Below are 13,919 nucleotides of genomic sequence, written 5' to 3'. Positions count from 1 at the left end.
TTAGAATGTGCCATGGGCCTTTAAAGCCTTAGCTGCGGGCCGCAAATGGCCCAGACGTTTGACACCGCTGCTATAGATAATAAAAAATTAAATTTGATAAGTCTATCGGTAAAAACCAGAGCCTGACGACGCATGCGCGTTCATCATAACGCAGAGTCAGCATCTTTGCTTAAGTAAACAATGACGGTAATGATTTCAGTGATGCGAGCGACACTTGCTAACTTGTCAGCCACTTCTCCAATAAACTCCTTTTCAACAGTCCTCGCACAAAAGGCACATATTCGCCCCGTTTGTTGACCTACAAAGTATGTTTTTATGGTGGAGGAGTCTGGTCGGGTGCTGGTTAGCTTGAAGATCACAGCTCGCCTGTCTCTATCCTCGAACGACGTCGCTTCAGCGGAGGATAAAAGTTTCCATGGACTCACAAAGACTAAAACAACTAATTTACTGGAGTCATGGCACAGGATGAAGTTCAAAAAATGTACACTCACCTTAGTGTTTACCATCAAGTCTTTCCTTTGACAGCCCCTTGCGCTAAAGGTGTCAGAGTGCAAACTGAGGCAGTATTTGTCATTGATCAAACTTTCGGCGAATCAATATTTACGACCAATAAAAACGCAATAAACGGGGACGGAAATTTGATTCGGCAAATATAAACAAAACTAAACACAGGCGGAAAGCGATAATCGATCAAATTTTAAAAAAACAAGCAAACCGGGCTGTATTTTTTAAATCCGTGTCTGTGGGACGCGCAGACTTCTGGAATTGCGCGTCCTTTCTGATTTCAATGCGTAAAAAGACACAAAAAGTGCGTTAACGCCAACACTGGTCTGACTATTTATTATTGATTCTGACAGATTTTTAATCATTCTGACGATTTGATAATAATATTGACTATTTATTAATCATTTTGGTTATTAATAATTCTGACTTTATTAATATTCTGACTATTTATAAATAAGTCTGACTATTCATTAATAAGTCGGACTATTTATTATTAATTCTGACTATCTTTTAATCATTCTGACTATTTATTAATCGTTTTGACCATTTATTAATAATTTGGATTATTTATTGATAATTCTGACTATTAATATTCTGACTATTTATAAACAATTCTCACTCTGTATGATTAATTCTGACTATTTATGAATAAGTCCGACTATTTATTATTAATTTTGACAATTTTTAATCGTTCAGACTATCAATCATTCTGACTATTTATTAATAATTCTGACTATGTATTTCTATTCTGGCTATTTAATTGAAAGTGTGACTATGTATTAATAATGCTGACTATTTATTAATAAAATTGACTATCAATAATTGACTATCAATAATTCTGACTATTCTGACTGTATTATTAATTCTGACTATCAATAATTCTGACTATTTATTATTATTCTGGCTATTTATTAGAAAGTTTGACTATGTATAAATAATTCTGACTATTTATTATTAATTCTGACTATTTTTTGTAATCATTCTGACTATTTGATAATATTATTGACTATTTATTAATCGTTCTGACTATTAATAATTTTGATGATTAATAATTCTGCCGATTTATTAATATTCTGACTATTTATAAATAAGTCTGCCGATTTGTTAATAAGTCTATTTATTATTAATTCTGACTCTTTTTTTAATCATTCTGACTATTTAGTAATAATTTGGACTATTCATTAATCGTTTTCACTATTTATTAATAATTTGGATTATTTATCAATAATTCGGACTATTTATTGATAATCTAACTATGAATACGTCTATTTATTATTCATTTGTACTTTTTACATGTTTCTGACTATTAATCATTCTGATTATGTAATAATAATTTGGACTATTTATAAATAATTCTGACTATTATTATTTTGGATACCGGTAGGTTGATTGGCAACACTAAATTGGCCCTAGTGTGTGAATGTGAGTGTGAATGTTGTCTGTCTATCTGTGTTGGCCCTGCGATGAGGTGGCGACTTGTCCAGGGTTGTACACCGCCTTCCGCACGAATGCAGCTGAGATAAGCTCCAGCACCCCCCGCGACCCCAAAAGGGACACGCGGTAGAAAATTGATGGATGGATGGGCTATTTATTAGAAAGTTTGACTATTTATAAATAATTCTGACTATGTATTATTAATTCTAAAAAAAAAATAAAAAAATGAATCATTCTATTTATTAATAATGCTGACTATTTAGAAATAATTCTAACTATTTATGAATAATTCTGAGTATTTATTAAAATGTCTGACCATTGTGCCAGTAGCCTGTGATGAATGTGAGCTAATAATAACAATAATTGCGTGCATGAATATTGTGTGATAGCATCATTGTGCTGCAGGCTGAAGTTGGTTGGAAAGCTCACAACAAGTCACATGTGTCCACAGGCGTTACAGAAATACTATTTAATCATTACTGAGAATTAAATCAAACACAACATTTTATTTTATTTTTGAGGCTTGTAGATGTTTTGGTTGTAGTTGTGTGTGATTTATTTATTAATGTACTTTGTGTACAGTAGGTAGTTGTGTGTGACGCAAGTAAACACGCTTCAGGACTGCTTGTATCGCCCATGATATCCTACACAAGTAAACACTCTGCAGGACTGCTTGTATCGCACATGATATCCCACACATGTAAACACTCTGCAGGACTGCTTTTATGGCACATGATATCACACACAAGTAAACAGTCTGCAGGACTGCTTGTATCGCAGATGATATCACACACAAGTAAACACACTGCAGGACTGCTTGTATCGCACATGATATCACACACAAGTAAACACGCTGCAGGACTGATTGTATCGCACACGATATCACACACAAGTAAACATGCAGCAGGACTACTTGTATGGCACATTATATCACACGCAAGTAAACACGCTGCAGGACTGCTTGTGTCGGACATGATATCACACACAAGTAAACAGTTTGCAGGACTGCTTTTATCACGCATGATATTGCACAAAAGTAAACACTCTGCAGGACTGCTTGTATCGCAAGTGATATTGCACATATTTAAACACTCTGCAGGACTGCTTGTATCACACATGATATCACACACAAGTAAACACGCTGCAGGACTTCTTGTACCGCACATGATATCACACGCAAGTAAACACGCTGCAGGACTGCTTGTACCGCGCATGATACCACACACAAGTAAACACGCTACAGGACTGATTGTATCGCACATGATATCACACACAAGTAAACATGCTGCAGGACTGCTTGTATCGCACATGATATCACACACAAGTAAACAGTTTGCAGGACTGCTTTTATCACGCATGATATCGCACAGAAGTAAACACTCTGCAGGACTGCTTGTATCGCACTTGATATCACACACAAGTAAACAGTTTGCAGGACTGCTTTTATCACGCATGATATCGCACAGAAGTAAACACTCTGCAGGATTGCTTGTATCGCACTTGATATCACACGCAAGTATACACGCTGCAGGACTACTTGTACCGCACATGATACCACACACAAGTAAACATGCTACAGGACTGCTTGTATCACACATGATATCACACACAAGTAAACAGTTTGCAGGACTGCTTGTATCGCACATAAGTAAACACTCTGCAGGCCTGCTTGTATCGCACGTGACATCGCACATAAGTAAACACTCTGCAGGACTGCCTGTATCGCACGTGATATCGCACATAAGTAAACACTCTGCAGGACTGCTTGTATTGCACATGATATCACACACAAGTAAACACGCTGCAGGACTGCTTGTATCGCACACGATATAACACATTTGACATGCAAGCACATACCACATATTGTTATTTTGTTGGTATCAAACCGATATCCAGTATCAATCTGGGATTGGGACTTTTTAATTTTTTCACGTGTAATATTATTCAAATAAGATTAAAGTGTAGTTTGTGCACATTTTCTTTAGTGGGAAGCGTCTTGGTAAGATTTCAATTGATCGTTGTAGCGATACAGTCATCTCAGGTGGCCGACAAGGTCTGATGTGTTGAAGCGTGATGTCTTTTCTCCATCCAAGTTTGGTGCAAACAGCGCACGCAACGTCTTCCCCTGGTGGACGCCGTGTTTGTTTACAGGGGAAGCTGGCGTCTTCCCACAACTGGGGAAAGGAGCGCTTGATTTGCTCACCCCAACACACCTACATTACAGTAGGGCTAATTTAGCCTCATTGGATCGTTTTTTGGCGCAATTATAATGTTATCAAATGTATCGACGTGAAGTCATACCAGCACGATAATTTCCTGATATTTATCGTTAAGTCGTTAAAGTTTAGATAAGAACTTTTTTGTCAACTGTTTAACTCAAGATGGACATTTTGTGGCAACAAGTACTTTTATTATGAAATCGCATCCTCCTCCTTCCTTTCACTTCAGAGATGACTTGTGTCTTTCCTATTCTGTGTTGTTGTTCTCCCATTATATTAGCTTGATTTTCACAAACAAAAATATTCAATATGAATTTAAAAAGGTATTTATTTATTTTTATTGAAAATTTTTAAACACTAAATATTCACGGTAAACCAGCATATTAAGAGCAAATTACAGCTCATTTTAATCTGTAAATCGTGTGATGTATATATATTTTTTTATACATTTTTTTTCTCTTTTATTTGTTTTTTATGTCTTCTAATATGTAGCACTTTGAGATTTGATGTCAAATGAAAAGTGCATGATAAATTTATATATTTTTTTATTTTGTATTATTATTATTATTATTATAAAGACACTTCCAATACATTACAATATTTTCAAATATCTACCAGTTTGAGCTTCTTTACACAAACAAAAATGTCAAAGCCCTTCCAAGGCTTCTGGTTGTTAACATTGAATTTTTTATAGTCCTGATGTGGATCAGCTCCAAGGATGTCTTTGTGGTTTTTGCAGCCCTTTGACACGTTTGTGATTGAGTCAACTTCGATTGATTAATTAATTGAAAGAAAGTAAAGCAGGAGGCGTTACAAATAAATAAAAAAATAACATAAAAAAATACAAATTAGCCTTATTTAAAACAAATTTAATTCCTCCAATAAAGACAACAATTAAAAGTTTTTTTCTACTTTTACCATTTTCCAAGATTTTATTCATAATTTAACATCATTAATCCAATGGGATGATTTAGGTTTCACTTAAAAAAATCCCTTGCAGCATAATACAAACCCCGTTTCCATATGAGTTGGGAAATTGTGTTAGATGTAAATATAATCCTTTTCAACCCATATTCTATTGAATGCACTACAAACACAACATATTTGATGTTCAAACTTATAAACTTTATTTTTTTTTGCAAATAATAATAAACTTAGAATTTCATGGCTGCAACACGTGCCAAAGTAGTTGGGAAAGGGCATGTTCACCACTGTGTTACATGGCCTTTCCTTTTAACAACACTCAGTAAACGTTTGGGAACCGAGGAGACACATTTTTTAAGCTTCTCAGGTGGAATTCTTTCCCATTCTTGCTTGATGTACAGCTTAAGTTGTTCAACAGTCCGGGGGTCTCCGTTGTGGTATTTTAGGCTTCATAATGCGCCACACATTTTCAATGGGAGACAGGTCTGGACTACATGCAGGCCAGTCTAGTACCCGCACTCTTTTGCTATGAAGCCACGTTGATGTAACACGTGGCTTGGCATTGTCTTGCTGAAATAAGCAGGGGCTAACGTTGCTTGGATGGCAACATATGTTGCTCCAAAACCTGTATGTACCTTTCAGCATTAATGGTGCCTTCACAGATGTGTAAGTTACCCATGTCTTGGGCACTAATACACCCCCATACCATCACAGATGCTGGCTTTTCAACTTTGCGCCTATAACAATCCGGATGGTTCTTTTAATCTTTGGTCCGGAGGACAGGACGTCCACAGTTTCCAAAAACAATTTGAAATGTGGACTCGTCAGACCACAGAACACTTTTCCACTTTGTATCAGTCCATCTTAGATGAGCTCAGGCCCAGCGAAGCCGACGGCGTTTCTGGGTGTTGTTGATAAACGGTTTTCGCCTTGCATAGGAGAGTTTTAACTTGCACTTACAGATGTAGCGACCAACTGTAGTTACTGACAGTGGGTTTCTGAAGTGTTCCTGAGCCCATGTGGTGATATCCTTTACACACTGATGTCGCTTGTTGATTCAGTACAGCCTGAGGGATCGAAAGTCACGGGCTAAGCTGCTTACGTGCAGTGATTTCTCCAGATTCTCTGAACCCTTTGATGATATTACGGACCGTAGATGGTGAAATCCCTAAATTCCTTGCAATAACTGGTTGAGAAAGGTTTTTCTTAAACTGTTCAACAATTTGCTCACGCATTTGTTGACAAAGTGGTGACCCTTGCCCCATCTTTGTTTGTGAATGACTGAGCATTTCATGGAATCTACTTTTATACCCAATCATGGCACCCACCTGTTCCCAATTTGCCTGTTCACCTGTGGGATGTTCCAAATAAGTGTTTGATGAGCATTCCTCAACTTTATCAGTATTTATTGCCACCTTTCCCAACTTCTTTGTCACGTGTTGCTGGCATCAAATTCTAAAGTTAATGATTATTTGCACAAAAAAAAATGTTTATCAGTTTGAACATCAAATATGTTGTCTTTGTAGCATATTCAACTGATTTGCAAATCATTGTATTCCGTTTATATTTACATCTAACACAATTTCCCAACTCATATGGAAACGGGGTTTGTAATAAAAACTACAAAATTCCCGCGGACATTTTGACGGGCCTGCTATTTGTGCCGAGGGTCTGAATCCGTGAGTTTTAGGTGTAACTGTACAAAATGAGCTGCACAGCTAGCCTCAGACAATAGCGTGTTTTACATAAAAATGCTAACACTTAGCATGTGTGCTAACGATAGCATGATAACAGTCAGCGTGTTTCATATACCAAGTTATACGACTCGAAGGTGTATGTATGGCTGCGGAAATAGAAAAAATTAGATGAAAAAGTTAGCAAGGTTAAGTTAGCTTAAAGCTTGAATGCTAACAGTTAACGAGTGTCACGTACCAAGTTATATGACTCTGGGTTAAACGGTTGCAAAACTAGCTCAAAAAGTTAGCGCGCTAATGTTAGCATGCTAGCAAGCTAACGTGAGCATGATAATAGTTAGCTTGTGTTAATATTAATAATAATTTTTACTTTCTTACCTTTTATAAAAATACGGGGAACAAAATAAAACAATTTGAAGTGTTTAGGGAGCACACGGCGTGGTCTCTCACTTCAGGAAATCAACTTTGGACGCCTTCCTGCTTCTTTCACACTGTCTTATTTCTAAATGTACTTTTTCATGCACACACTCGATGAAGCTCATCATGGCCGTCGTTCTTCCTTCTCCTCAGACGTCCCCGCAGCCTCCTCGCAGCATCAGTGCGGATCAGCTGACTTCCTGTCTTCTCCTCGCCTGCTAAAAAAGGGACAATGTCACGAGAAGGCCGCCATCAAGCCGCGGCATCAGACCACCACCTCGCCCAGACCGCCTGCTGCGCAGAAACCTCAAGGTACCCAGTCAACATCCGCCCATAGAGGGGGGGGTTCAGGGCCGATACTGATACCGATTGTTAGTCGTCAAGGAGGTCGATAACTGATATATTCATGTGCAGTAAAAGTGATCAAGCATGAATATTATATGTCAGTAAACATCTGGACAAGTTGTTTTTTGAACAATATTTTGGAGATGATCACATTGTGGATGTAGATAATCACATTGTTGATGTAGATGATCATATTGTTGATTTAGATCAGGGGTCCCCAAAAATTTTGCCGGGGGCCAGGCTGTATATATATATATATATGTATATATTTATATATATATATATATATATATATATATATATATATATATATATATGAATGTATATTAGGGATGTCCGATAATGGCTTTTTGCTGATATCCGATATTCCGATATTGTCCAACTCTTTAATTACCGATACCGATATCAACCGATACCGATATCAACCGATATATGCAGTCGTGGAATTAACACATTATTATGCCTAATTTGGACAACCAGGTATGGTGAAGATAAGGTACTTTTTAAAAAAATTAATAAAATAAGATAAATAAATTAAAAACATTTTAAAAAAGCAAGTAAAACAATATAAAAACAGTTACATAGAAACTAGTAATGAATGAAAATGAGTAAAATTAACTGTTAAAGGTTAGTACTATTAGTGGACCAGCAGCACGCACAATCATGTGTGCTTACGGACTGTATCCCTTGCAGACTGTATTGATATATATTGATATATAATGTAGGAACCAGAATATTAATAACAGAAAGAACCCTTTTGTATGAATGAGTGTAAATGGGGGAGGGAGTTTTTTTGGGTTGATGCACTAATTGTAAGTGTATCTTGTGTTTTTTATGTTGATTTAATACAAAAAAACAAAAACAAAAAAAACGATACTGATGATAAAAAACCGATACCGATAATTTCCGATATTACATTTTAACGCATTTATCGACCGATAATATCGGCAGGCCGAACTTATCGGACATCCCTAATATATATATATATATATATATATATATATATATATATATGTATGTATGTATGTATGTATGTATGTATATATATTTATATGTCTTAATAAGGTTATCCAAAAAATAGTGCTCGATACCGTAGTAGAGCGCAATATATGTATGTGTGGGAAAAAAAATCACAAGACTACTTCATCTCTACAGGCCTGTTTCATGAGGGGTTCCCTCAATCATCTCCTGATGATTGAGGGAACCCCTCATGAAACAGGCCTGTAGAGATGAAGTAGTCTTGTGATTTTTTTCCCCACACATACATATATATATATATATATATATATATATATATATATATATATATATATATATATATATATATATATATACATATATATATATATATATATATATATATATATATATATATATATATATATATATATATATATATGTGTATATATATATATATATGTGTATATATATATATATATATATATATATATATATATATATATATATATATATATATATATACACATTGTCTTTATAATCTGTTTTGTCATTTAACATCAATTAACATTGATGTTTTTCAACATTTAACATTGTCACATTATCGATGAGAAAATTCATTTTTAGACAATATGATTTGCCTGAGCGGCTAGGAGACACCAAAAGTAACAAGCGGTAGAAAATAGATTAGAAAGGAAAGAAAAAATAATAATTTTTAACTTGGGACTTCCTGTGGGCCGGATTTTGGATGCTGGGGGGCTGGATCCGGCCCGCGGGCCATAGTTTAGGGACCCCTGATTTAGATGATTACATTGTTGATGTAGGATATCATATTGTTGATGTAGATCAGGGGTCCCCAAACTACCCCCCAGCATCAAAAATCCGGTCCACAGGAAGTCCCAAGTTAAAAAAAAAGTTGTTTTTTAATTTCTTTTTTATTTCATTTTTTAAATCTTTCCTTTCTAATCCATTTTCTACCACTTGTTACTCTCGGTGTCTCCTAGCCGCTCAGGCAAATCATATTGTCTAAAAATGAATTTTCCCATCGATAACGTGACAATGTTAAATGTTTATGAACATCAATGTTAATTGATGTTAAATGACAAAACGGATTATAAAGACAATGTATATATGTATATATACATATATATATATATATATATATGTGTATATATACAGCCTGGCCCTCGGCCAAATTTTTTTTAACTCAATGCGGCCCCTGAGTCAAAAAGTTTGGGGACCCCTGATGTAGGTGATCATATTGTTGATGTAGAACATGGGTGTCAAATTTTGGCCCGCGGGCCACATTTGGCCCGCCGTGTAATTTCACTTGGCCCGTGAGGTGATATCAAATTAACACTAGAGCTGGCCCGCTGATTATAAACAGTCCCGGGAGAGTTAGTGCTGCAAAGGGTTCTGGGTATTTGTTCTGTTGTGTTTATGTTGTGTTATTGTGCGGATGTTCTCCCAAAATGTGTTTGTCATTCTTGTTTGGTGGGGATTCACAGTGTGGCGTATATTTCTAACAATGTTAAAGTTGCTTATACGGCCACTCTCAGTGTAAACTGTATCACTGTTGATGAAGTATGCTTTGCATTTATGTGTGTGTGCGTACAGGGGCCGCTCATATCTTGTGACTGGGCGGGCACGTTGTTAGAATGGATGAAAAGCGGACGTGACGACAGCTCGTAGAGGATGTTAAAAGCAGTGCCTGTAAGGCACGCTCCCAAGACTGTGGAATACGAGATATAATGACTGATGAACACCTTCGTTCGATAATGAAGGTTGCCTCAGCTCAAAGCCTGAGCCCTGACATTAATGATAGCATCCAAGAAAAGATGGCAGGTGTCTGGCTAGGGCACATCAGATTAGATGTGTTGCAAACTGAGCAGTTTAAAGTCCTAAATGGTTGGTTTATTCATTATTGTATTTTCAAATGTATTAGTCTGTGGAAAAAGTTAATGTTGATATTTACCTCAGAAGGCTGCAAATAGAAAAGAGGCATTCAATTTTTATTTAAATTGTATTTGATATGCCATTGATATTTTTTTATTATTAATATTATTATTATTTGAAACTCGATTTTGCATGTCACTATAAAGTTATATAAGCCTTGCTTGTTCAATATTTAATGCAAAACTTGTTTGGGTCCCTATCAAAAAGGTTAATTTATTCAACCTTGGCCCGCGGCTTTGTTCAGTTTTAAATTTTGGCCCACTCTGTATTTGAGTTTGACACCCCTGATGTAGATGATTACATTGTTGATGTAAATGATCATATTGTTGATGTAGATCAGGGGTGTCAAACTCAAATACAGAGTGGGCCAAAATTTAAAACTGAACAAAGCCGCGGGCCAAGGTAGTTTTATTGATAAGCATCACTTGCTAAGTGAACACCAATACGGTTTTCGACCAAACAGGTCCACTTCCATGGCAGTGATGGAACTAGTTGAGGAGGTAACCACTGCAATTGATAAGAGGGAGTTTGTTGTTGGCGTTTTTATTGAGCTACTGAGCAAGGCCTTTGACACCATCGATCACACATTACTTTTAAACAAAATGCAGAGGTATGGTTTTAGAGGTCTTGCTCATGATTGGTTGAAAAGTTATCTTGGTGGTAGAGAACAGTATGTGCATATGAACAATGTAGATTCAGATAAAAAGATTATAACACATGGAGTGCCCCAAGGTTCTGTCCTTGGACCAAAATTGTTTTTATTGTATATTAATGATATCTGCAAAATCTTTAAAAAACTCAATTGTATTCTCTTTGCTGATGATACAAGTCTGTATTGTTCTGGGCAAGACCTTGGCCAACTCTTAGAGACTGTAGAGAGCGAACTCCACATACTAAAGCAATGGTTTGATGCCAATAAACTGTCAATCAACCTAAATAAAACAAAATATATAATTTTTGGAAATAGGAAAAATAACATACAGTGTCATATAAGAATTGATGATATGGAGATAGAAAGGGTGTATTCAACAAAATTTTTGGGAATCTATATAGATGATAAATTAAATTGGAAACTGTACATAAATATACTTAAGACAAAGATGGCAAAAAATATTGCTATGTTACATAAAATCAAAAACTCCCTTATCTTAATTATTGTGTTGAAATCTGGGGTAACAATTACAAAACAAACATCAACTCTATATTCTTACTTCAAAAGAAAGCGATTAGAATTGTAAATTATGCAGATTATCATGACCATACCAATGCTCTGTTTATTAAATTAAAAACATTAAAACTGCATGATCTTGTTGACCTCAACCCTGCTATTGTGACGTACAAAGCTCATAACCACATGCTGCCTCGGTGTCTACAGGAGAGGTTCAAACCCAGACAGAATCCCTATGACCTCAGAGGTTCAGCTGTCTTCCAGAAAGCTAAGATAAGAACAAGCTTAAAAAGTAGATGTGTTTCTGTCAGGGGGGTTCAACTGTGGAAAAGCTTGGATGATTCCTTAAAATGTTCCAGTTCCGTTCACACATTTAAAAAACACTTTAAGACCAATGTCTTGGAAAAATATATCACTCTTGAATCAACACAGTAGTTAATACTATGATCAATGTTAATTAAAATACTAAATGTGGGATACAAATAATAATGGAAGTATAATTGTTTGTATATAGTATATAAATTGGTACAAAGGTTTAACACGCGTATAAGGATATTTCACATGCCTTTACTGTGTATATAATTGAACAGTGTTCATATTGTGTATAATGTGTATTTATAATATATTGTACAAAAGACATTTCATAATTTTCGGAAGTTCATCTTGTACTTGACATTGTTTATAGGGTTAGGCGCTATAAGTGTTCAACTTCAGCCTAAACCAGGGGTCGGCAACCCGCGGCTCCGGAGCCGCATGCGGCTCTTTGATCACTCTGATGCGGCTCAGCAGCTCGCTTGCTGAACCCCCCAATTTTCTCGTGAGACTTCCGTATTTTAGTACCTCTCGCAGAGAACTCCCGGGATTAATATTCACCGATTTTCACCCTTACGGTTGTAATAAAGGCGTGCCATGATGGTACATCTATTGGCGCCGTCTACAATCTGTATTAACAGTGTGCCAGCCCAACACTTGTTATACTTTATACATCTTCTGCTTGTACACATACGTGACAGCAAGGCATAGTTGGTCAACAGCCACACAGGTTACACTGACGGTGGTCATATAAAACAACTTTAACACTCTTACTAATAATGCGCCACACTTTGAACCAAAACCAAACAAGAATGACAAACACATTTCGGGAGAACATCTGCATCTTAACACAACATAAACACAACAGAACAACCACTCAGAATCCCATGCAGCCCTGACTCTTCCGGGATACATTATACACCCCTGCTACCACCAAACCCCGCCCCCACCCCAACCCTGCTCCCTCACACATCAAACCCCCCCCTCTCTGTGCATCGGGTTGAGGTGGGCGGGGTTTGGTAGCGGGGGGTGTATAATGTATCCCGGAAGAGTTAGGGCTACATGGGATTCTGGGTATTTGTCCTGTTGTGTTTATGTTGTGTTACGGTGCAGATGTTCTCCCGAAATTTGTTTGTCATTCTTGTTTGGTGTGGGTTCACAGTGTGGCGCATTATTAGTAAGAGTGTTAAAGTTTGTTTTTTTTTATACCGCCACCGTCAGTCTGACCTGTGTGGTTGTTGACCAAGTATGCCTTGCTGTCACCTACGTGAGCAAGCGGAAGCCCCATAGAAAGGGTGGTTGATCAGGCACGCTGGCTGTAGTGGGTGCTATATGCTGTACCATCACGGCGCGCATGACGCTGGGCCATTCATTTAAAACCCGCGTGCCGCACCAGCTTTCAAATTCCACATAAAGGTGTGGGCAGCGTGTCTGAGACCCCTGGTTTATACAAGGCACATAAAAAACTTAGTATACAGTGTTATTTCATTTAAAATTTCAAAAAAAAATTGCGGCTCCCATTGTTTTCTATAATTTGCGAAACTGGTCAAAATGGCTCTTTGACTGGTAAAGGTTGCCGACCCCTGGCCTAAACCCTTTCGGTCTGCAACATTTTCATTTTCAATCTATGAATGTACAACTGTTTGTTTATTTTGTTGACCATTGACCGAAGAATAATAAACTAAACTAAGATTTTGATTTAAAAAGAGGAAGCACAGTTGTTTGCCAATAAATAGCTTCACACAACCATTAAGCATGAGTGGCAGAAAGGTTTTTGTGTTATCATTCATATTCTCTGAAGAATGGCCAAGAAATCATAAATTCTCCCAGGGTATGTAAACTTATGAGCACGACTGTAAACGAATAAGGACTAAATATGTTGAATAGAGATATATTTATGCCTAAATAAATACACTTTGACATTATCTTGAGAGAAATGATTGGCGGCTGTCAGAAAGTTGTCACGTCGATGCAACAGCTGGAACAAGA

General features: G+C 36.7%; 1 protein-coding gene across 1 annotated transcript in view; it reads left to right on the top strand.

Annotated features, from left to right (window-relative positions):
• Positions 1-13,919, top strand: part of fgd (faciogenital dysplasia) — a 148,733-nt gene that overhangs the window by 88,988 nt on the left and 45,826 nt on the right. The window contains exon 2 of the mRNA XM_061923500.2: positions 7,346-7,504. Coding sequence (XP_061779484.2) covers positions 7,346-7,504 — 159 coding nt within the window. The remainder of the gene's footprint in view (positions 1-7,345; positions 7,505-13,919) is intronic.

The sequence above is a fragment of the Nerophis lumbriciformis genome, linkage group LG01 (assembly GCF_033978685.3).
Source record: "Nerophis lumbriciformis linkage group LG01, RoL_Nlum_v2.1, whole genome shotgun sequence".
In the NCBI taxonomy this organism is placed as follows: domain Eukaryota; kingdom Metazoa; phylum Chordata; class Actinopteri; order Syngnathiformes; family Syngnathidae; genus Nerophis; species Nerophis lumbriciformis.
Note: the sequence above shows the minus strand (reverse complement) of the source record. Positions and strands in the feature narration are given on the sequence as shown.